Genomic DNA, 24,143 nt, shown 5'->3' with positions numbered 1-24,143 from the left:
AACGCACAGGGCTGCCTGCTCAGCTGATTCAGTCATCTACCAAGTTTCATAAAGGAAAAAAGTGTAGAAAGAAGACAAACTCCTTGAAGCTATACTTAAACATAATGGATGTGTTTTTAAAAGCACATTTAAAAGAAAAACTCAGCTGATCAGGAATCCAGTATTTTAAACGATAAAAATCTAATTTGAAAATGTTAGTATGTTATTAAACGGTTTCCTCAACATGGAATTTCAGCGAAAAATTCTGAATCCAATACTCTAGTGTAATTGTCTGCTCAATTGTCTAACTTTTCTTTAAAGAACCAAAGAAGGGAAACCATTATGATGATAATTAATACATGACTAAACCCCAAACCAAAGCCTTCCCTTTCTTATCCTAAATGTCTAGAGGAGATATAAAACAATTTTTAAAATCTGGAACCATGATAGAAATTAAAAAGACACATCATTGGTGGGTAAGAAACTATGAGGAACCCCAAACAAGAAAAAACCAGGGGAACAGAATAAAGGAGAAGAAATAGTGCCACAAATGGACATAGGAGTGTGTTCTGTACAGAACAAGGAGGCTCTGGGCCAACCCATAGCAAGAGGGGTAAGATGGCGGCACAGGGCAGGGCCCACCTAGGCCATGCCACAGAGCCAGGGTAGAAAAACAGGTGCCAACAAGAAGAAGGGAGATCTCCAACATAAGCCAGAGGAGCAGCCTCATGTGGGAACTTCCCAGGGGAAAGCTCTAAGAGTTTTGAGCCTAGAATTTTTAACTCAGCCAGCTTCAGTGAGAAGCAAAAGTACAGGCTGATTTTCTAATAGGCAAAGAATTAGAGTTTCTTTTTCAATTCCTCTGAAAGGAATATTAAAAGATATACAGCAGCAAAAGGAAAACCACTTTAAGAGGCAGTCACTGAACACAACAGTCAAGAAATACAAAGAAATAGGAAATCTTCACAAAAACGTGTCTATCTAAAAATAAAATCCCAGATAATAAGAAGTTAAAGATTGGACAGAAGTAGCACAGGGAAGGAAAAATACTTTTTCTTATCTTTTAGGCGTTACCTCTAGACACATGCAAAAAATATATATCAAAGTATGTGCAGTACATAATTTGGCCTTACATATTTTTCAAAAAGTAGAAATATATTTTTTAATTTTCAAGCAATTGAGGAAGACGAAGGACACTGTCAATGAAAATAAAGAAAAAGACTATAGAAAATAAGCAAAGGATACAAAGAAGCAAGTCACTGAAGCATAAACACAATCTAATAAATACATAAGATACTCAGTAGTAATCAGGAAAATAAAAGCAAGAAAGCAGCGACAACATCTTGTAGGGTGACATATAACTTCTAAGGGGACTATAAATGGATGCAGTCAAATTTTAGTTCACGACACTTACAAACTAAAAATCCTGTACTCTATAAAATTATTTGAACTTCTTCTATATACAAAGATCATGAGTAATGATGCATGTGAAAACATTACTTGGTAATGAAAATAGGAAGTAGACTACCCACTAATATGGTACACTTAATGTAATCAAGATATAGTCTCCCATGAATATTATACTTTGATTACAAAGAGTATGATGGATCTGCGATCTCTGACCTGTAATGGTTATAACAAAGAAAAAGGGAAGCTTTATGTGTAACACAGGAAATTATTTTTACAATAAAATTATCAGTACCATCTGTACAATTATAAATAATAACTTTGAAAGAAAATAAAAACAGGAAAAGAAAAAAGTTTAAAACACAAAAGTAGTTTTAAAAAGTATGTTATTCATCAGGCACATTTTGTGACACTGCTTTTTGAAATGAATTATGAGTGCTCTTACAAATATAACCACTCAGTACTAACTGATCAATGAAACCTATGGCAGCCTGACAGTGGATTGAGAAACTCATTCTCATACATACAATTCATTGCAACATTTGTGGAAAAAAGAAATACAAAATTATTGAAAATTCGGGTAGAAGGAATACACTCCTCTACCTGAATCACAATGATCCATCAATAACACATGAGATGGGGCTCTACCACCCGCATGCTATGGAGCCGACACAGCCAAAACTTAGCACTGAAAGAACAGAATTGGTTTTAGGCAAGGGCAAAGTAGACGTCTGCCAAGGACAGCTTGAAAAATGAGAGTCAGATATTTCTTTCTTTTCCTCTCTGAGGTTGCTGAACCAGCATGGCCACCACAGCCTCAGGGATCTGGGAGCCACAGGCCAGGTGATTCCACAGTGATTTCATGTCCTGCTAGGCAATTTCTTGCCACTGTACAAATTTGTACCAGAACAGAGAACAGTTACTCCCTTATCATTCAGGAAAAGATATATGTTAAAAGTTGGGTTTTTTAAAAGTTCTGGCTACAGAGAAAGCTGAGACAGAGAATAAAGCCTGATTGCCCCATGATGAAACCAAAGGGCTCCACTTGTGACAAAACTCCCTGAGAAGGGTGTTATTTTCTAGGGTCCTACAGGATAAGAAACAAACACTCAAATTTATTTTTATTACATTTGTAATAAATGTGCATCTTACTACATTTGTAATTAATGTGCATTAAGAATAAGTAGCAGGTATATTTTATTAAATAAAAGTGGACCTCAGATAGGAACTGACAAAAACAAAGACTCAGTTGATTGTGGTTAATACAAGTGCCTATGCATGAAAACCAGGTATTTCATGGTTTTCTGTTGTGTCACCAGCCCTTAGCCCTAAAGAGCAAACAACTGTCTGTGAATCTGTTAACTGGTTGATTAACTGATTAAGATTGCAATGAGGAAGAACATGCCTTGGCAGTATCGCAGAGGTACGTCAAGGATGGAAAAGTCCTAACCAGATGTTGACTTTTTCCCTTCCTTTCACCACACAAGCTCTCACATAGAGCTGTGACTCTGCCATATGGTGCCCTTTGAAATTTTGGAGATAAAAATACTGAGGAGAGGAGCAGGTAGCAACAGTAAAGCAGGAGACTCTGAACCCACTCATGAGGACAAGTAGGTGTAAGGGCAGATGTGGACACCACATCAAGCATCAAGAGACACAGACATCTGGCAATGTGACAAGGTTTGAGGAATATGCTGAATGAACTGTGTTTGCTCTTGCTGCCAGAACATTTCACCACCCTGAGATCATTCCCCATACATGGCCTCGGTGCCAACCAAGTGTAGATGAGACCTGTATGGGAAACTCTCTAAGCATATAGCTTTTGGATGGACAAAATGAATACATGGATAGATGGATGGATGAATGGATGGATGGAGTGATAAACACTGTATTTTTTTCTCTGTGCACTTTTAAAGTCATCCATTCAGGATGAGTATTCTACTTACAAAGAACACCAGTAAAGTTGCTCCCAGTTGGCTTTTCCACATTGCACATAAATGTTGTCTGATTCACTGGAGACAGCAACAGCACACTATACAAAATGTGGGAAGTGGTAATCTTCCCAGACTTTCTACCACAACAAGGCAATTAGAAGAATTAATAGCAACTAGAATTCATTGATTTAAAAATAAATTACCACAGTTGGGTATCTGCAGGTTTGCCAGGGGAATATTCTTGCTGCTTTCATTTAGGCAGTACAAATCCTGAGTTTCTGGACTGGATTTAATCTCTTGGAGAGTCTTGATCCACATAATGTCACAGGAGCATGTAAATGGATTGCCCACGAGGATCCTACATGGAACAAAAACAAAATCTGATCAGGATCCTTGTGTTGGCCCAGCTATGCTGGTGTTTATAAAATACTATATTATGAATTCTTTCTAGCCAGCAACCATCAGAAGTCACACCCATTTTCAAAGCACGACAGTACTTATTATTCAATCACTTATCCAATAATTACTGAGTTGCCATTATATGCCAACACTGTAGAAGTTAAAGAAAGCAAAGTGGGCTGTGTACCTCCACCCCCAGTGCCAAAGAGCAGAGCCACCCCCAGCAGCAAGGAGGTGAGCCACATGGGCGCCAGTAGCACACACACACCGACACCCACCTCAAAATGAGAAGACAGGTAAAGAAGTCTCAAAACCAGACTCCCAGATAACCTAAAGCAACCTCAAAGGGAAACAAGATGGAACAATCTGATATTCAACCACCTGGACTCCCCGAACTGGAAATAAAAGAGGACCTGGAAAAAATGAAATCAGAAATAATTTCTCAGATAAAAGCAGAGATTGTACCCATAGTGCAAGACATGATTAATAAATTTAGAGAGGACACAGATAAAAAACAAATAGAGGAGCTGAGGAACACAATGGAATCCCAACATAGGAAACAAATGGAATCCATACAACAGATGCAAACAGATTTCCAGGAGATTAAAAACTCCACTGAAAGTTTACACAGAAGAATGAGCCAATGGTAGGATAGAATTTCAGATATAGAAGATAAGATGGCAATTAGTGACCAGGAAAAGAAAAATTGCTTTAAAATAGTAAGGGACCACAAGAAAGCAATCCAGCAGCTGCTAGACGATGCAAAAGAGAATAACATAATACTAATCACAGTCAATGAAGAAATGGGAGAGAGGGCAGATGACATAAAAAGTCTGTTCACAGAAGTGATGGCAGAAAATTTCCCAAGCAGGGGGAAAGAACTTGACATACAGATAAGTGAGACATACAGGACTCTAACTAGCCTTGATCAAAAAAAAAAAAATCTACACATAGGCATATAATAGTTAAGATTCCAGAACCCCAACAGAAGAACAAAATTCGACAAGCAGTTAGAGAAAATAAATGAATCACATACGAAGGAAACCTCATCAGAATCACAGCAGACTTCTCAATGTAAACCCTCAAGGCAAAAAGAGCTTGGAGTGACATATTACAAGACTAAAGGAAAACAGCCTCCAACCCAGATTGATGTACTCTGCAAAACTATCTTTCAACACTGATGGAGAAATAAGATACTTTCATGACAAAGAGCACCTTAGGAACTTCATAAATACCAAACCAGCACTCCAAAAAATTTTAGACAAAATCCTAGGAAAAGACAATGAGGATCACAACCCCATGAAGCCCAGCAGAATGAACCCATTGGGCACGACAACACATTAAACGCAAAGGGGAGAATCCAGCAAAAAGAAAAAGTCATGACAACGATAAGTCAATATGTATGAGTTATAACCATCAATGTTAAGGGTCTCAATTCACCAATCAAAAGAAATAGACTGGCAGAATGGGACAAGAAGCAAAGTCCAACAATATAAAAGAAACACACTTAATTCAAAAAGAAAACTCATAGACTGAAAGGTAAAGGGTGGAAAACAATACTTCATGCAACAAGAACCCAGAAAAATGCAGGAGTAGCTATCCTCTTTGCAGATCAAGTGGATTTCAAAACAACACTGATTAAGAGAGACAAAGAAGGACACTACACCCTTGTAAAGGGAACAATCCAATAGGAAGAGATGACAATCATAAATATCTATGCACCAAACACTGGTGAGCCCAACTATATACAACAAATACTAATGGACATGAAAAATCATATGAGCACTAATACAACAGTAGTGGGAGAACTTAACACCCCACTGTCACAAATAGATAGATCAACTAGACAAAAAATGAACAACTAAATGCTAGAACTCAATCAAACTCTTCAACAAATTAATGTAATAGATATGTACAGAGTGTTCTAACCCTAAAAATCAGAATACATATTCTTTTCAGCTGCATAAGGGTCGTTCTGCAAAATAGACCACATACTTGCTCATACAACATGTTTAAGTAAGTGCAAAGGAATTGAAATTATCCCCTGTATATTATCAGACCATAGTGCAATGAAATTGGAGATCAACATCAAAAGGAACTGCAAAAATTTCATAAACACATGGAAATTGAACAACACACTTCTGAATAACCAATGGGTCCCAGAGGAAATTAAAGAAGAAATCAGACAGTTCCTTCAATCAAATGACAATGACAATACAACATACTGGAATCTATGGGACACAATGAAAGTAGTCTTACTAGGGAAATTCATAGCAGTGAATACTCATATTAGGAAAACAGAGTGAGCCCAATTAAACAAACTGATGCTGAATCTCAAACTTCTAGAAAAAGAAGAGCAGGACAAACCCAAATCTCATACAAGGGAGGAAATTATAAAGATCAGAGCAGAAATCAATGCAATGGAGACTAAGAAAACAATATAAAAAATTAATGAAGCCAAGAGTTGGTTCTTCAAAAGAATAAATAAAATTGACAAATCCTTAGCCAACCTTATCAGAAAAAGGAATAAAATAGCTCAAATCCATGCAATTAGGAATGAAAAGGATGAAATTACAACAGACCGAGCAGAAATCCAGAGGATAATCAATACTTACTTCCAGAACCTATACGCCAATAAGATGGAAAACACAGAAGAAATGGACAAATTCCTAGACACATATGAATTATCAAATTTGAATGAAGAAAACCTAAAAATTCTAAACAACCCAACATCAATCAATGAAATTGAAAACGTAATTAAAAGCTTACCAACAAAGATAAGCCCGGGTCCTGATGGTTTCACTGCTGAATTCTACAAGACATTTAGAGAGGAACTACTGCCACTACTGTTTAAACTCTTCAATGATACAGAAAGGGAAGCAATTCTCCCAAATTCATTCCTGGAGCCAAGCATCACCTTTATTACCAAAGCAGAGAAAAAGAGAACTACAGTACAATCTCACTAATGAACATAGAAGCAAAAATCCTTAATAAGATACTGGCAAATACAATGCAGAAGATGATCAAGAAGATCATACACCCTTACAAGTGGATTTCAACCCAGTGCTGCAGGGATGGTTCAATACACACAAATCAATAAATGTAATACACTTTATCAACAGACCCAAGGACAAAAGGCAAATGATCATCTCAATAGATGCACAAAAAGCATGGGACAAAATCCAAAAAACATGTATGAGAAATACTGTACAAAAAATTGGAATAGATGGTCTATACCTCAATCTGATAAAAGCCAACTATGAAAAACCAACAGCCAATATCATACTAAATGGTCAAAAACTGAAATCCTTCACACTAAAATCAGAAAAAAGACAAGGACGTCCACTATCACCACTCTTGTTCAAAATAATTTTGGAAACATTAGCCACAGCAATTAGACAAGAGAAAGAAATAAAAAGAATAAAGATAGGAAATGAAGAAGTCAAACTGTCATTATTTGCAGATGACATGATACTCTATATAGAAGGCCCCAAGAACTCCACCAAAAGACTTCTAGACTTAATAAACAAATTCAGTAAAGTAGCTGGATACAAGGTCAACACACACAGACTCACTGAGAGTGAAACAGGGCAAACAATTCATTTCACAATAGCATCCAAAAAACTGAAATACCTAGGAATCAACCTAACAAAGGAAATCAAAGACCTCTTCTCTGAAAACTATGGCACTCTGAAAAGAGAGATTGAAGATGATATCAGAAAATGGACAGACATCCCCTGCTCCTGGGTAGGAAAGATTAATATAGTGAAAATGACCATACTTCCAAAACTGCTATATAGATTCAATGCAATCCCAATTACAATCCCAGCAGCATACTTCATAGACCTCGAGAAAACAATCCAAAAATTCATTTGGAACAAGAAGAGACTCAGAATAACAAAAGCAATTCTAGGTAACAGAGACATGGCAGGGGGTATCACAAGCCCAACTTGAAACTATATTACAAAGCTACTGTGATAAAAACACAGCATGGTACTGGCAAAGAAACAGACCTGAGGACCAGTGGAACAGATTAGAAGATACAGAAACAACTCCAGACACACCCAGCCACCTCATCTTCGACAAAGGAGCCAAACACCCTCACTGGAGGAAAGATAGCCTCTTTAATAAATGGTGCTGGAAAAACTGGATTTCAACTTGCCAAAGATTAATTCTAGACCTTTATCTCTCTCCATGCACTAAACTAAAATTGAAATGGATTAAAGATCTAAATGTTAAAACAGAAACGCTGAACCAGGTGGAACAGAGGTTAGGTAGAACTTTTGAAGATATAAGTGTAGGAAAAGATATTACGAACAAAACCTCAGTTGCCCATCAACTAGCACAAACAATTAACAACTGGGATCTCATCTTATTAAAAAGCTTTTGCACTGCAAGAGAAACCACCAACAGAAATCAGACCTCCCAAATTTAAAGATCCAATCCAAAAACGGGCGTTTGAAATGAACAGACATTTCTCAGACAAAGAAGTAGTAATAGCAAATAAACATATGAAAAAATGTTCAACATCACTGTTCATTTAAGAGATGCAAATGAAAACAACACTGAGATTCCACCTCAACCCAGAAAGAATGGCGGCTATCATGAAATCAACCAATAACAAATGCTGACAGGGATGTAGGGAAAGAGGAACACTGCTTCATTGTTGGTGGGAGTGTAGACTGGTGCAACCACTGAGGAAATCAATATGGAGATACCTCAAAGAACTAGGACTGGAAGTCCTATTTGACCTAGTTATTTCCCTGCTGGGTATCTTCCCTAAAGAATTAAAAGAGTCATACCACAGTGATATATTTGCATTCATGTTCCAGCACAATTTGTAATAAAACTTGGAAGCAGCCCAAACACCCATCAACTGGAGACTGGATGAAGAAAATGATTTTTTTTCTTAATAAATGGAATACTACTCAGCCATAAAAAATTTGAAATTAGAGACATTTATAGCTAAATGGTGCACATTGAGGCAATACTCTTAAGTGAAATAAATAGGTCACACATGTAAATACCGAATAGTTTCTCTAGTGTGAGAAACTGAAAGTGTTAATAAGGACTAAAAGGTAAAATAGATAATGTGAAATAGGAAGAAAAGGGGCAAAGGGGAAGGGGAAGTGGGAGGGGTAGGGGAAAGGAAAGAAGGGAATGGAATTAATATGAGGAAATGAAAAAATGGAAACAAAGTCTTTGTAAATAGGGAGGAATGGAGGGGTTAAAGGGAGGGTTAAGGAATGGGAAAAAAAGAACCAAGAGAGACTATGTAAAGGTGCAAATTTCCAATGATGAATGTCATTATATTGTATAACTAAAATGTACCAATAAAATTAAATTTAAAAAGAAAGAAAGACAAGAAAAGAAAAGAAAAGAAAAGAAAAGTGAAGGTAAACTTGCAGAAAAACTGGAAAAAACAAGATAGGAACAGAAATAGCTATTATAGAGAATAGGGAAGAATGTGTCATAATCTGTGGAAAATAAGGCACCTTAATAAATTTTTCACGGTCATTGCATAGTTTTTAAACAGAACTGAAGTGGAGATGCCAACAGTAAATTTTCAGGAATACCAACATCCTTGTTTCTGAGCAGACTAGAAACTCAATCATGTCAGCTTGAGAGTTCAAACTTCAGTGGAATAAATTGATCTCAATTTAAAACAAAACTGTAAATAGATATCTACCATAGGTCTGAGCACCAGAGGTTGGCTCCCCTGGCTCTTTGTACTACACAACCTGAGTCCATTTCATTCATGCAAGAAAGTTGAGAGGGACAAGCTAGACAGAAGCTGCTAGACCTCCTCTCCCTCCCTCTCCCTCCCTCTCTCTCCCTCTCTCTCTCCCTCTCTCTCTCTCTCTCTCTCTCTCTCTCTCTCTCTCTCTGTCTCTCTCAGGCACACACACAGCACAAGCCCGGGTTTCTGAGGGTAAGGCGCTGAGCTCCAGAGCAAGTGAGAGGGTAAGGCCCTCTGCTCCAGAGAGCTCTGCAAAGCCAGTGCCACCGAGGCATAGACCTTAGCCCCACTGTCTGGACTCCTGTGGCCTATGACGGGTGAACAAGGAAGTGGTCAAAAGGAAAATAAAAACCACAGGAAAAAAAAATCATTAAATGTTTACTTATAATACTCAGTGGCCTATTTAAGATGAATCCCATTTATGGTAATGAGCCCTTAAATGAGCCTATTTAAAATCATTCCATAGACTGCCTGGCAATACCGCAATGCTTGAGATTTCCTCGAGGACAGGACCTGGGCTTTCCAATACCATTTACTCCTGTGGTTTTATGGTTAGGTTCTAGGAATCTCTGTGATCCCCAGAGACTTTTCTGTGAGTTTCTTTGGGGAAAATGTGGTCATGGTAGACTGCTTTACTTTGTGCCTGTTTGATCACCAGTAAGTATCCCACCAATACTAAAATAGGGTTTGATGCTATGAGATATGGAACATAATGCTGAAGAGACCCACAATCAGTTTAAACCCCAGTAATCCAAGATGTTTCCTAGAGCTCTGAGTACATAAAATACTAGAATCTTTCTAAAAAGGGAGGTATAATTAAATCAGCAGACAAGATAAAGAAGCATAAGGGTGCCTTAGTTATGACAATGGTGATGTTCATATGACCACACAATTCTGGCAGGCAGTGGCTCCTACCCCTGACCCACTGGGCACACTTCTTGCACAACGATTGTCACAGTGTGTTATACCATTTTGTTTAGGTTTCTGTCTCTCCTGCTGGAAAACAAAAACCTCAACATAGAAACTGCTTTCCTCAGAGATCCATGCCCTAGTCAATCTGATGTGTAACAAATACACAATCAACCCTTATTCAGTGAAGAGATTAAATATGCTGCAGGGGGAATACTGAGACATGAATTTGAAATAAAACTTAATTTTCAGTCTACCCAGTAAATATTATCAGTGGGGCCCAACATTTTCACCTGAATTCTTATATTCTATGTTACAGATCTCCCTTTTGTTTTTCATGTCTATATCATATCATACTGTAGCCCATAAATATCTATAATTATTATGTGTTAATTAAAATTGTCTTTAATTCAATTTATTCCAAATAATTGTCAATCGCCAAGGCTATCACCATTTAGTCCCCATTCCATTCTATTAATTTGTCTCTTCACTAGTGGCATCTTCCATTCTGTCCAATTTTCTTGTGAACAGGAATGGATTTTCATAAAAAGACGCCAAGACCAGGCAACACACAGTAAGCAAAAGTCATTTCCTAACTTCAAAAGCCGTGACCTTCCCAGCCACATGTACACAGTGTCCACCTGGGCCCTCTGGAGCACTGCACCAGCAGGAATGGCAGCAGCTCCTATTTGCTCCATGGTGGTACCACCAAAAACTGAGCACACTTGGAGATGCTGATGGTTAGTCATCAACACATTTCAATGTTTTTTCCTACCATGCTAACCAGAGGAAATCAGGACATAAGGATAAATATTGAACACAGTGGCAGACCTAGAAGAAAATCTCACTAAGATGGGGAGGGAGGAAGGAAACCTCTCCTCCGATATTCACAATGCCCAAGCTGGCACTGAAGGACAAAGCTGGAATCACTTTGGCCACTGTTATCTCCGCTCTGATGAGTTTGCTTGTGTTAGGGTCTAGACATAACAGAAACCCAACAGACACCATGAGATACAGATCTATTTTAACACAAATCCCTCTGTTTTTTAATCTTTTCTTCTCCATTACAAAATAAATTATTTATATAATAAATGATATATCACCACCGAGATTTCTATTTTGATACTGAATTATGTTTTCCTGAGTGAATGAAAGAATAAGAGGCCTAAACTCAAGAAATTGTTTCTCCACAATGTTATAGACTTGCAACCTCATGCATGTGAAAAGAGTAATAATTAATTATTTCTTTCTTTGAAAACTTTCCCCCAAACACAATACAAAATCATTACTTACAGCTCAGATAAGTCAAGGTGCCGGAAATGTTTCCTAGACAAACTCGTCAGTTTATTTCGAGTGAAATTGCTGAAAGGAATCAAAAACATTTAAGTGTGAATTTAAAAGGTTACATTGTAGAAGAAATGTTTCCAAATAGAAATTTTGTTTTCAAAGTATAAGTTTACTTGGTCCTTCATGGTACATGCTTTATTTAGATCCAATCCTATCTTTCTTTCACCTGGAAAGATAGCCTTGTTATAGTCTCTACCTCCCACATAGTTCTTGCTGATTGGGGAGGAGGGAGTATACATTTTATATTTGTATGTATATACGTTTTTAATCTCTTTATCCAAATGTTTATTTTTTACATGTGCATTCAGAATCAAATTATATGCCTCATAGAGATCCCGACTTTTGAAAAAATTAATAGAAGCCTATGTAAGATAAATAAAATTAAAATTATAAGCTCACTAGGGGAAAAAGATCCCTTAAACAACCTCTTGAATTTAACATGGCATTACAGGAAAGAACTCACTGACTGACTGATAAATTCTGGTGCGACTATACATGACCTCAATAAGCTAATAATTTTATGATAAGAGTAGGAAAAAATCCAAAAACACGAAATACATCAGATTTTATCCTGAACTAGTTTAACAACATACCATCTTGAGATGCAAAGCAGCAAGACAATGAAAAGATGGCATATTTGAGGTTAAAAAAATAGTAATGAATTTCCTGGCATGGCCCAAGTACGCGGTTTCATTTGATGGGTGAGAGTTTCCAATTAGTGCCATGAGACCTTGAGATGGGAAATTCCCAGTCACAGTCCTGGCAGTTGGTTCACTCTGAATTTGTTTACTATTTGAATTCATTTAAAGTGTGTCCAATACTTGGGTCTCTAGACACGTGTTTAATAAGTAACATGAATGCAAAACAAACAACAACTGTCACAGAAACAGCCAAGTCTGTGACCAAGAAGAGGAAACCCACGCACTCTTTAGGGTCTTCTTCCTGCTCAGGGAAACAAGCTTGGGCTTCGAGTCAAATGAAACACGAGCTCTGAGGGTGGGGGCAACCCTGCCCTCCCCTGCGGCCAGACTGTTGTGTCAGCTGGGGGCCATCATCAGGGAAGCGCCTTCGTGTGTCTGGCAGTCATTGTCAGAGAGACTGAAACCAAGGCCTAACGCAGGAGGTAAGCCAGTCGCCTGAATAAAGAATGCCACTGTGGGGTCTGACAGCTCAGCAAAGCCTGGGGCTCCACTTGGCCAAAGCCTGCCTACAGCAAGCTCCTCTCCTTCTCTCTACACGTGCACCCTGTTCCTCACTCTGAGGGCAAAGTGCTCACCCACAGGACAGGAACATCTACTGGGAAGCTGCGAAATGCGCCCGAAGAAACCTTTCCTCTTGGAATGTGAATTAAGAATGGATTTCACTGGCGTACATTACATTTAAAACTCAACCTGCCTGTCTTTCCCAGTCTTTAAAGTACAAACGTTTTCACTTCTATCAAAAATCCCCACCCGTCTGTAAAAAAATAAAAGAAAAAAAACCCTGCTCTTCATCTACCACAGAAAGGTGGTGGGGGTTGGAAGCAAAGAAAGCAAACTTGAACTGTGCGCAGTTCCCTGTCAACAAGCTGGCTGCCACCTGCGGGGAGCAGCTGCCTCTGCCAGGCTGCCAGCAGTGCAGGGCAGTGTAGAGCGCATCACGGGCGAAAGAACAAGATGAGTTTTATGAACCATACTTATTACTGGGGCCAAAAGCCAAAAAGGAGGAAGAGGAAAGGGGGGAAAATCAACAATCCTCTTACTGTTTGATTATAGTCCTTTACTAAGGGACTAATTAGCACCTCGGGAAAGCTCCTGGGAAATACTAACACTGGCTTTTCTCACAGCCCCTGGGTTCTGAGAGGTACCAAGAACGACACTGAGTGACCAGTCACTGGGGCTCTGGACAGTCAGGAAGCACCACTGACATGACAGGGCATCACAGGTGGGGAGAGAAGTGAGGAGGCCTAGTGTGCATTTCACCAAACCTTGAAATGAAAAGAGGCTGATCTTGTACATATTTTTATGTGGTTGGGGAAACTCAAAGAAATAATGTAGCTGAGGGGTGGAGAGAAACAGATTTCAGTCCGCACTTCCTTCTCTGCTCCCTGGCACCCCTGCATGCTGACAACTGAGCCAAGAGTCCACATGAGGAGTCGGTGAACAAGGTGCTGCCCAGAGTTCTCAGTCATCAGCAGAGCTGGACAAGCCGAGGCCCAACCTGGTCCCTTCCTCTCCCCACCACTCTCAGCAGCAGACTGCACACCCTAATCTCACATTTTGGCAAGCAGGAACCTCTTCTGCCAAGTGACTATATGAAGCTTACCAACATCTGGCCACTTCATGAGTGCTGAACACTTCCCTCGTTTTATTTCATCTTACTACTTGATAAGAACTAGAAATGTTACTAGGAATTTTGCCATTTGATCAATGATTGACTTCCCAAGTATTGTTTCATAAGAAAAATGATACCTCCTTGGGAAATGGGCACATAGTTGGCTTTATGTCGGTGCGGCTGTGTCCTGCACCTGGAACTCTGTTAAAATTATTCTACCATATATCAGTGTAGAGGAATTATGCAAGGTCTATTAAAATGGCAGTGTATCAGAGCCCACTATTCAAGTCACAACATTAGGAGAAGGGATGTGACAAGCCAACCTGCAAAATGTGGGTGCTGAGTGATGTGGGCTTAAGGTCGGCTGTAATAAAAATACTAGAACTTAACAAGTGAGGTTACTTAGTACATCTCAGTGAGTGTGTTAGAGCATTCTGCCTTTCTCATCTGTCCAAACTTCTCCCTTGTTTATACTACCAAGGCTTATGTAGACATCAGATTTGTACAGGCAAACCAGCTAGAGAGAAGATGCCAAAAAGCTTAAAGTGAAATGTGTTGATAAAGTTCCTCAGAGTTTTATCATGTTTGTGCAGGGTATTTTATATCTTAATTGTACAGACTTTATTCTTTCCCCCCCCCCCAGTACCAGGAATCAAACTCAGGAACTTGTGCTTGCAAGGCAGGTGTGGCGCCACTGAGCTAAATGCCTAGCCCTGTATAGACTTTATTCTTAAAATGACTTCACTATTAATGCCACCTAAAATGTGAAGTCATGATATCAGTTTTACGAAATTTAGGTTTTTCATAGTATCAACAAATCTCTACAGAATATACAGGCAATCTGCTCCCAGAGAATGACTTCTTTTATAATTGGCATGGTAATCAGTGAGGGAACTGTTCTCCCAAGGACAAATGTTATTAAGAAGAAATGGTTCTCTAATTGTACAAAAGGCGCAAGTTTTATTTCCTGTGCTCTTATAAGAACAAAGAAAGAGGTTAGCCCATGAGGAATAATTCTACCAACTGGGCAAGTTCTAGAACCTCCTCAGGCTGATTTTGTCTTTAAAATAGGAATAAAAAAGGTCATCTCTCCCAATCAGCCAAAAAAAAAAAAAAAAATCAAGTGAGATAACCCAGGTGAGAGCTATATAGTTAGACGCTGACTGGGAGACACGTAAGACATCATTGCAAAGAGAATTTGGTCAATGCAAGGAGGATGAATGAATGCAGGTAACAATCGTCTGGCAGAAGCTCCCACTAAAACCTCAGGAAGTGGGGACACTACTTTGGTTTAGGGGTCCGAAGGCATCCTTCACTTGGGTAATCTGCTTAATAAGAAGCCTCTCTGGAAGGTCATACCTTATTGGCTTAAATACCATCATTGAGAGGATTTAGCCACAAAATATTTTTGTATTTCCACTTGACTTCGGGGGAAACATTCCTACTGTTACTAAATGTCTGAACCTTTAGCATGTCTCATGGTTGATTTTTTTCTCCATATTTATACATCCATGACAGACTGTGTTGAGAAAATAAAGGTTCCAAAGATGGCCTTTCATGGGGGGAAACAGCCTTAGTACTTTTTAGTTCCGTAAAAGTGCCAAGGCCAGGGCAGCTCCTTCCCATTCCACTAGTTTGATGTCTTCCAGGAAGCATGCCTTGATTCCAAGTGAAAAAATTGAGGGCTCAGTACAAGGACATAGTTTTCACATCAGACTCCTTGCTGCTGGCCTATTGCTCTCTCCAAGATGGAACTGGACCAGAAATTCATGAAAAGGAATAAACAGGCTGTTCTAAGTACCCCTCTGAAGCCATTCAGAAATCAAACAAAACCAAAGCTAATGTTTCTAGGCTATTATCACAGCTACACTAACTTTAAAAAAGGAGGTTCAGAGTTGGAAAAGAAGAAAAATAAACAGGAGGAGAAAATATCGAATAAATTGGATCCTGGTAAGCAAAAATCAATCTCTACTTACATGTGCTGCAGGTTGCTGTTTCTCAGAAATGCTTTGTAAGCCACAAATTTTAATCCAGAATCCACGATTGTCCTTTGAAAATACATAATTGCATGCGTATTAGAACTAACCAGTGAATGTTTGCCCAGCCCCAGTAAAGCAAAAGAAAAATCTCTGAGATAATGTGCACAAGTCCCGAGTACTCACAGGTTTCTCAGTCCCACGTAGGCTTCCACATCACCTTCGTTTATGATTTCTAGCCTCTTCTGATTTGCAATAAAACTGCAACAAAGCAGAGAGAAGACAGCAGTGACTCCAGATGTAGGCAATAATATGGAAGAACAGGAAACGTCCACCCAACCTCCAATGCACTCCAGCCCTATCATTTATTTCATACAGCAAGGGGAGTAAAATGATGTATGACTGAGAACAAATCATGACAGACCAGGTTTCATGGTGAAGGTCAGTTCACAGGGTTCATATTTTTCCCTCATCTTTTATCACTCTTTCACCTGGCAATTTCAATTTTCCTCTCCTTTTAGGATTTCACCAGTGTGCCAAGGTGGATGGACCTGGAAGTGCACTGACCACCTCTCAAACACATTCCACCCTTTAGAGACAGCCACAGGGTTGTGTGAGTGTTCACAATGCTGGAAAAGTCGTATCTTGGCTCAGTTCCAAGAGACACAGTCACTTTCCCTTTCGCCTCTTGGAGCACTGAAGTGTACGTCTCTGCTGCTTCCATCTCATCCTCCTTCCCACCTTCCCTCCCCTCTCTCTCTTTTCCCACTCCAGCATCTTCTTTTGCTGCTTTTTTTTCAGTAACAAATCCAATTATTCCTCTGAGGGATCACATTTCACAAACCCCACATGGCCCCAATGTATTCTCTGTAGGAATCACATCTCCTACCTACTTCTCAAGCCTTCAAATACAGAAGTAGACTACTGGCTCTGACAAGACAGACAACTCTCACATTGACCATGATGGGCTTAGAGATGCATATGTAATCTCAATTTGACCAATGAGAATCTCCCCTAAGATTAAACAAGAAAATGCTTGGACAGAGAGAGAGTCTCTCTCCCTTACTGGGATCATAGGTGAAGCATGGCACAGACCCAGGGTTGCCAAGGGGAAATCTTCTGCCATAAGGAAAGAGACTGTCCAAAAATGAGGTCAGCGCACAAAAACAAAGAGTGTTAAGGATATATGAAGAAACTACCACTTGAGCCCTTTAGATCCACCATCTCTGAAGCTACATATCAATAACCAATATATAATCTATATTCTATCACTTGCAATCAATAAAGCCCCCATTAGTATAAACAGACAGCTAAACAGCCACCTTAGAATTTCCTAGACTCTACCACTTATAAAAGCATCTATCTCTTACGAATTTTCTTAGATCACAATTTCTGTGAAGATGAAACTGTTTTATAATTCCTGATGCCAAACCACTTAACTTGGCCCCTTGTACAAGACAGATACTTTAAGGATGGATAACTGAATGGATGGATGGAGTGACAGACAGTAAATGGATGGATGGTTGGATGGATGGATGATCAAACAGACAACACTTGGGATTACAAGGGATTTACAGAAAATGATGCTAGAATGAATTCTCTCCTTTCCTTTTTGAGAACATAGTTCACTGATATATTTCAATCAAGACACTGAAAACAAGTAAGTAGCCCTGCTGTTAATAACCAGTTAAAATGAAAAGATATTAAATGAGAGAGTACACAGCATCTATAAATCCCTCCTAACCAGTGGAGAAAATAAAATGGTAGCAAGACATACAACAAGGATTTGGGAAAATTAAAAAAAAAAGATAGGTAAATTCTCTCAAGGTACAAATTACACCAAAGAGAAATAGTTTTGAAAGAATGCAACCAACATTTTCCCCTGTTATATACAAAAGCAGCCTTCAAAACAGGAGGACCACTACCTCTCAGAGACCTTGGTTCTCCCACGGCCTCACACTTCAGCCATGTGCAAGAAGGAAACCAGTAAAGTTAATAACAGACAATTCCCTACGCTCTCCCCACCAGACACAGAAGGAAACATTTTAAAACTTGCACCAAATGTTCAATTTTCAAGTTTTTATGAATGTTTCAAAATCATCACACTTTAGAGACTGTTTTCCAAGACTCTCATTGCATTAGCACTTTCAGGAGAGACCACACTGACCTCATTCTTCCAAATTACCTCACCATAAGAATGGCATTCCTGAGAGTCCTGAGTACTTTTAACACTTTTCTCATGCCACTGGACAGTTTCCTTTGGAGTCACCTTCAGGTCATCCTCTCCTCCCAAGCATGGTGCCTATCACTGCTCTGAAATCGCCCAAGACATCTGCATCTCCCTCTACCTGCATCAGCCTGTTTCCTCCACATTTAGGGCAAGTGCCTGGTGCTCAGTAGGTACCTGAGCCAAACCAACAGCACAAAGCATCGTCTTAACTTTCACTTTTCTTTTAGTTATTTATGCCCTTTATTTTACTTCTATTTTATTTTAATCAGATTTTTAACTTACTAACTTTCAGACTGTATTGAACAAAATACAATGACCTAACAAATAGACACAGAATAAAAGTCAAAGTAGAGACATCAATGGGACCAGGAGTTAGGTTTTAAAACATACATACTTTTTAGAAAGGGCAAAAATTTAATTCTAAGCTTGCTGTCACCAATGTCCAAGGAAATAACACAATAAGTTTGGGCAGTGATAAGTTCACAATATTCATGAGATGAAAATAAGCCAGAGAGATGTTAAGCAAAGCAAAGCATGACTGTTCTTGGCTCTGCGATCAGACAAGAGATTTTACTGAAGAACTGTGTGAAATTACGGAATGTGGTCTCAGAGAATTCTCCCCCGCAGCAGAAGGAGAATCCTCTTGATAAACTTTTCTCCTGGTCAAAATGGAAACACTCAGACAAGGTCTGGATCCTTAGGTTGAAAAGAGCTCCTCCAAAAGCAGAATCCAAAGATGCCCCTCTTAAGCTACCCCTGTAGAGATGTCCATAATCTGGCTGCTAGCTCTAACTCGCCAGGAAATCTATCCCCTAAGAGACTATCCTTAGCTACCACTAAGGAAGGAATCATGCCTCTAGAAAGGAAGTCAGTAAGGTTAATAACAAGCAATTCACAAAGGAAAAAACCTCTGCACCAAGAAACATGTAAAGACTGTTCCTCTCACAAAGAATCTGAAACGCAAATTAAAACAATGTCATAGGTTCCTCCTTTATTGGATTTACAAAATGTGTAACATCTGGCACTATGAACCATTTCTAAGGATGTGGGGGTTTCTCTTGCATTGTTGGAGGGAATGTACACTTGCGTTACCACTCTGAAGAGCATTATTTCAGTATCTTGGAAAATTATAAATTAATACCCTTTATAGCATAGCAAGTCTATTTCTAGGTATCTACCCAAGAGAAACTCTCACACATGCAGGCAAGAGAAAAGATACAAGAATATTCACTGTAGTACGGTCAACTGAGTATTACAATTTTCATTGTTATAGATTTGAAAGCCAGAAACAAATCAAGTGTCCATTGAGCATGGTAACAAAAACCTAAAAAATAAAGTATGTTAAATATATAAATTAAATTGAATAAATATAGTTGAACAGAGAGAGCTCCTTGCTATGTGAGAAAAGCAAAATTCCATACTGATATACGCATGCTATAAAACAATTTCTGTGAAAGCACTTAAAAATACACAAAAACAATGCCACATCATATTCACAGGATATTTGTAAGGTATAAAAAGACAATTGCAAGGAAGATTACCTTGGGAAAGAAGAACAGATGTGGGATAAAGAAACTTAAACTATGAAGCGATTTATTTAATTAAACTGCTAGCCTATTTCTCTTATTAAAAGAGAAAAGATTTGCAAGATAAAAGAGAAAATGTTAAGGCATTGGTTCTGAATATAAGTTCACAAAGTTATTATATTGTTATGCTTTTTTATTTTTATTAATTTATGAAAAAAAAGAGAAGGAGGGAGGGAAAGAAAGACATCACCTCATCATCATGAAATGATGGTGAGGAAGCTGACTAGGGATTCTCAGTGACTCTGTGGATAAATACACCTGGGTTCTGGTCCCTGGCTCCCTGGGCTACCCAAATGATGAGGAGTTAGAACCCCTGGGGAGACAGAAGACGAAGTGCATGCTGCACTGCCCCCTACTGGTGACTTCCACCGCATCCTCCTGGAGATCCTGGGCCACAAGGCCTTTCTGACTCTCATCTCAGCCAGAAGTCCCTTAGCAAGGCTTTCCCCAGAAAACCACCACCACCACCACCACCACCACCACCCCACCCCCCCCACCCCCCGCCCAGTGCAGTGCCACGCTGAGGGCTCTGCTTAATGCAGCACATCTCCAGCAAGGGTTTCATCCCCAAGGAAGTAGAAATGAGGGCCAGCATCTTGGCACAGGTCTTTGTCAGGAGTGTGGCCCACAACAACCTCCAATGCCCAAGGATCTAGAAAGGCTGAAGGCCCAGGGTTTTCAGGCACAGCTTGCCTTCCAGCAGTTGCCCTCAGGACTCTCACAGCAGGTCGACAGAGCTTGGATTCTTACAAGAAAGCTAAGTTTCTCCCCCTGATCTTCGGAGGTTGACTTCCTTCTCTTTTAGAAGTCTGCAGCTTTTATGTCACAACAACAACACTAGGTGGAATGGGAATCTTAAATTTGACCCCCCTGAAGAATCTGCCTCACCTCCTTGATCCTGCCCCCAGCTTATCAGCCATCTGCCTGGTTACCTGCAACCATCTTACGTCACCCAAAACATGCCTTCCTCCTTCCTCAAGTCCTTACCAGGACTTCTATGATAAGGACTGGTTTTTGTCTGTTTGTTTGGTTTTTTGGTACCTGGGATCGAACTCATGATCTTGTGCTTTTGAGGCTGTCTTCCTGGCCTGATAAGGACTGTTTTTAATAGCTTTCTTTTCACACGTTTTCTACAGCCCAAGACCTAAAAGTTGAATCCCATATGCATTGGGTGTCTCAATGTATTTATCTAAATCTACTCTGACACTTTACAAGACCTGAAATACCACTTAAGTGTTTGGTAGGGCAACACCAAAAATGCTTTTTTCAGTCAGAACATTTTTTCCCATCAGTTGGCAAGCATCTTTTGGCATTTATAGCACTTGTTAAGTCTGTAATTAAGAGTTAGAGGGAAGGGAGGTATTCTTCATACTCACAATTTTATTTTTCTACTAACCAATCTAATGTCCCACCTACTAACATCTCAAAAGTAGGGCCCCTATTCATCTCACTGCATCTCCATTTCCCAGCAATATCCACAGAATGTCTGCACTTCTACTCAGGTAGAAGAGACACTGATCTTCTACCTGGAGCTGTTATATCCCACTTAGAAAACTAGATATATACACATGTGCACAAAAGACATGAGAAAACTTAATGAAGATTGTGATCATATAACTTCATTGAACATGCACAAATCAAGGAAACGAAGAAAAATAATAATAGAGAGAGGAGAGCCAATTTTGAAGATGAAATTTTGTTCATCCAATCTAAATGTAAATGTAGGTTTCAAGCATACAATAGACTGAAGCAATGACTTACTTCTTAAGTGACAAAAGATAATTGCTCTGGGACATATGAGGCTTTATTTGCCATGGAAGCCATGAGGAAAGTAAGGTTAGAAATGGCCTCCAGATCTTCAGATCTAGTGGTTTTAGATCTTGAAGGAGAGCAGTAGATGTTCTCAGGAAGACAATGCTCATTGTGGCAATGCTTGATGAGCCAAAAAGAAAAGATTCCTAGCAAAACACAAGCAACTGTCCAGTGAGGGCACAATGGATATATATATATATATATATGAATCATGGGCAGACCAGGGCAGGCTCAGATGAAGAAAGACTCTAAGATCACGCCCTGAAAGCCAACATATCGAGAGCTTTAACTTAAGCAAATACTTGCCATCTTGTCTTGTACTGTCACCAAACCTTCTTCAGTCTCAACTTGACATTCCAAACCTTTACTAAGTCATCTCCCTGAAGATTAAGAATTTCCTCTCATTGGGCTTAACAAAAAGATGGCTTTTTGGAAAAGAAAAGGGATAATTTTAGAAAAAATTCGCAGAAAAATTTTTAAATTACAGGATTCCTGGAAAGGGTCCTCATCACATTTTAAAAGATTCCACATTTGCTTTAACAACCTACCAAATAATTCCTCTAGGTAATCTTCCCAAAAATAAAGAGTAGTTTCTAATGCATATTTTCTTAGTATATATTAGCTTAGCAGTACTGTTCAAAAGTAGAAGTTTCCTATAGCTTAGCTTTCCTTACCAGGAATAAATCAAAATGAAATGGAAATAACAGTAGCTATTTCAAACAGTAACTCTTCAAAATATAATTTCTTCCTGCTCACCCCAGTCACCTCCACCCATACATATACATAGATAGATAGATAGATAGATAGATAGATAGATAGATAGATAGATAGTAGATAGATGGATGACAGACTGACAGATTTTATCAAAGCAGATACAACCTAAATGTTATCAGTGACTGTGATATGTCCCCAAGATGAGAGCCATGGGTGAGATGATTCAACTCAGATAAGATTCTACCATAAGTTTTCTTCCACAGGGAATGCAATATTTTTTTTAACCATCCTTGTTCCCTAAGTCCATGGTAGCTTCAGTTTCTAAGCAAAAAAGCTGAGAAAGAGTTTTAAAGTTAACCCAGGAACCAAACTTGGTGATACTGTGATTAGCCAATGCAAGAAGCAAGACTAGAGTATCTCCCACTATGCTTTTATTCCAGAGTTTGTATGCCACTCCATTTGTGGGGACATGAATGCAAAGCTTATAAACACATAAGCCTATGAAATCTGAATTTGAAGAGCCTACTCATGTATGTTGTTAAGTATCAGCATGTCCAGATCCCTTTTGATCATGAACTTTGAAATAATACCTGAAACAGGTATTATTTAGTGGAACTGGAGGCCACGAATAGGGCCACAGGGAGACTGTCTCATAACCTATTAATGCCACCAAGACAATGCCATGACTTCTTCCATTTTTCAGAATAGAAAACTAAGGCACACTTATGCCAGGTCACTTACCCAAAGTCATACAGCTATCAAAACAGGGTTTCAACCTAGACTTGCATGCCTCCCAAAGCCTGAGCTCACAGCCACTATATTTCCCAAGATCAGATAAGATCAGGTGTGTTGAAGGTGGTGTGAGTCTAGATAGCAGCCACTATTCAGAATCACTAAGACTATGGACTTACAAATCCAGCAACTTCAATAAGGAATATTTTCTAGAATTTCTACATAATGGATCTTCACAAATAATTATGGCCCAAAAACTACACTCAATGAAAAGGAACAAGGATACGTTTTAGGATAATCTCCTGTATTATATTTACATAGAACTATAATAGGAGATGAGAAATCTTCAGATTTTTTTTGCGACAGGGTCTCACTATGTAGTTCAGTTCAGGCTGGTCTCGAGTTCACTATGTAGCCAGGGCTGATCTCAATCTTGTACAATCTCAGCTTCCCCAGTGCTGAGATTACAGGCTTGTGCCACCATGCCTCGTATGATCCTCGGATTCTTATACAACGCCACAGTCTGAGTACAGAAGCTTCCTAAAGCAGCCTAAGTGCCCTGGGAATTTGAAAAGAATTCAAGTGCCTGAAAAGAATTCAAGTGCTATAGTATGAGGGATAAGCACATTGTACTAGTTTCATCTCTTCCTACCTATGTAACCTGGGGAATGTCCCTATGCCTCAATTTCTTTGTCTGTAAAGTAAGACAATTAACAATAACCACCTGCAGGACTGTTAGGGAAGAAAATTGGTTCATATATGAAGGCCTCAATTAATGCTAGCAATTATTTAAAATGAACAGAAAACGATGATGGCCAAGGCCTGGCTTGGTTACTAACTAGCTGTTGAGGTTACTAACTAACCTCAGTGGGCTTCCAGTGCCCACATATGTGGAAGAGGAAATTTAGACTTGATAATGTGTCATTTCTCTTGGGTGTATAGTTTGTAAAAAAAAAAAATTCCCCAAAATATTCTGAAAAAAAGTTACACTCTGTATTTTTCTCTGAGAGTTTATATAGCATCATTCTTGCCTGTCTCTACTAATGAGATTTCCAACAAGGAACA

General features: G+C 39.1%; 1 protein-coding gene across 4 annotated transcripts in view; it reads right to left on the bottom strand.

Annotated features, from left to right (window-relative positions):
• Nucleotides 1-24,143, bottom strand: part of Ntrk2 (neurotrophic receptor tyrosine kinase 2) — a 346,345-nt gene that overhangs the window by 301,596 nt on the left and 20,606 nt on the right. For all 4 annotated transcript variants that reach the window (XM_004862443.4, XM_021242569.2, XM_021242572.2 and 1 more), the window contains 4 exons: nucleotides 16,191-16,265; nucleotides 16,005-16,076; nucleotides 11,662-11,730; nucleotides 3,524-3,678 (listed from right to left, as the gene is read on the bottom strand). In XM_004862443.4, coding sequence (XP_004862500.1) covers nucleotides 3,524-3,678; nucleotides 11,662-11,730; nucleotides 16,005-16,076; nucleotides 16,191-16,265 — 371 coding nt within the window. The remainder of the gene's footprint in view (nucleotides 1-3,523; nucleotides 3,679-11,661; nucleotides 11,731-16,004; nucleotides 16,077-16,190; nucleotides 16,266-24,143) is intronic.

Source organism: Heterocephalus glaber, unplaced genomic scaffold (genome assembly GCF_053883595.1).
Source record: "Heterocephalus glaber isolate CG9 unplaced genomic scaffold, H.glaber_assembly_v1.0 deba00000546, whole genome shotgun sequence".
NCBI classification, from domain to species: domain Eukaryota; kingdom Metazoa; phylum Chordata; class Mammalia; order Rodentia; family Bathyergidae; genus Heterocephalus; species Heterocephalus glaber.
Note: the sequence above shows the minus strand (reverse complement) of the source record. Positions and strands in the feature narration are given on the sequence as shown.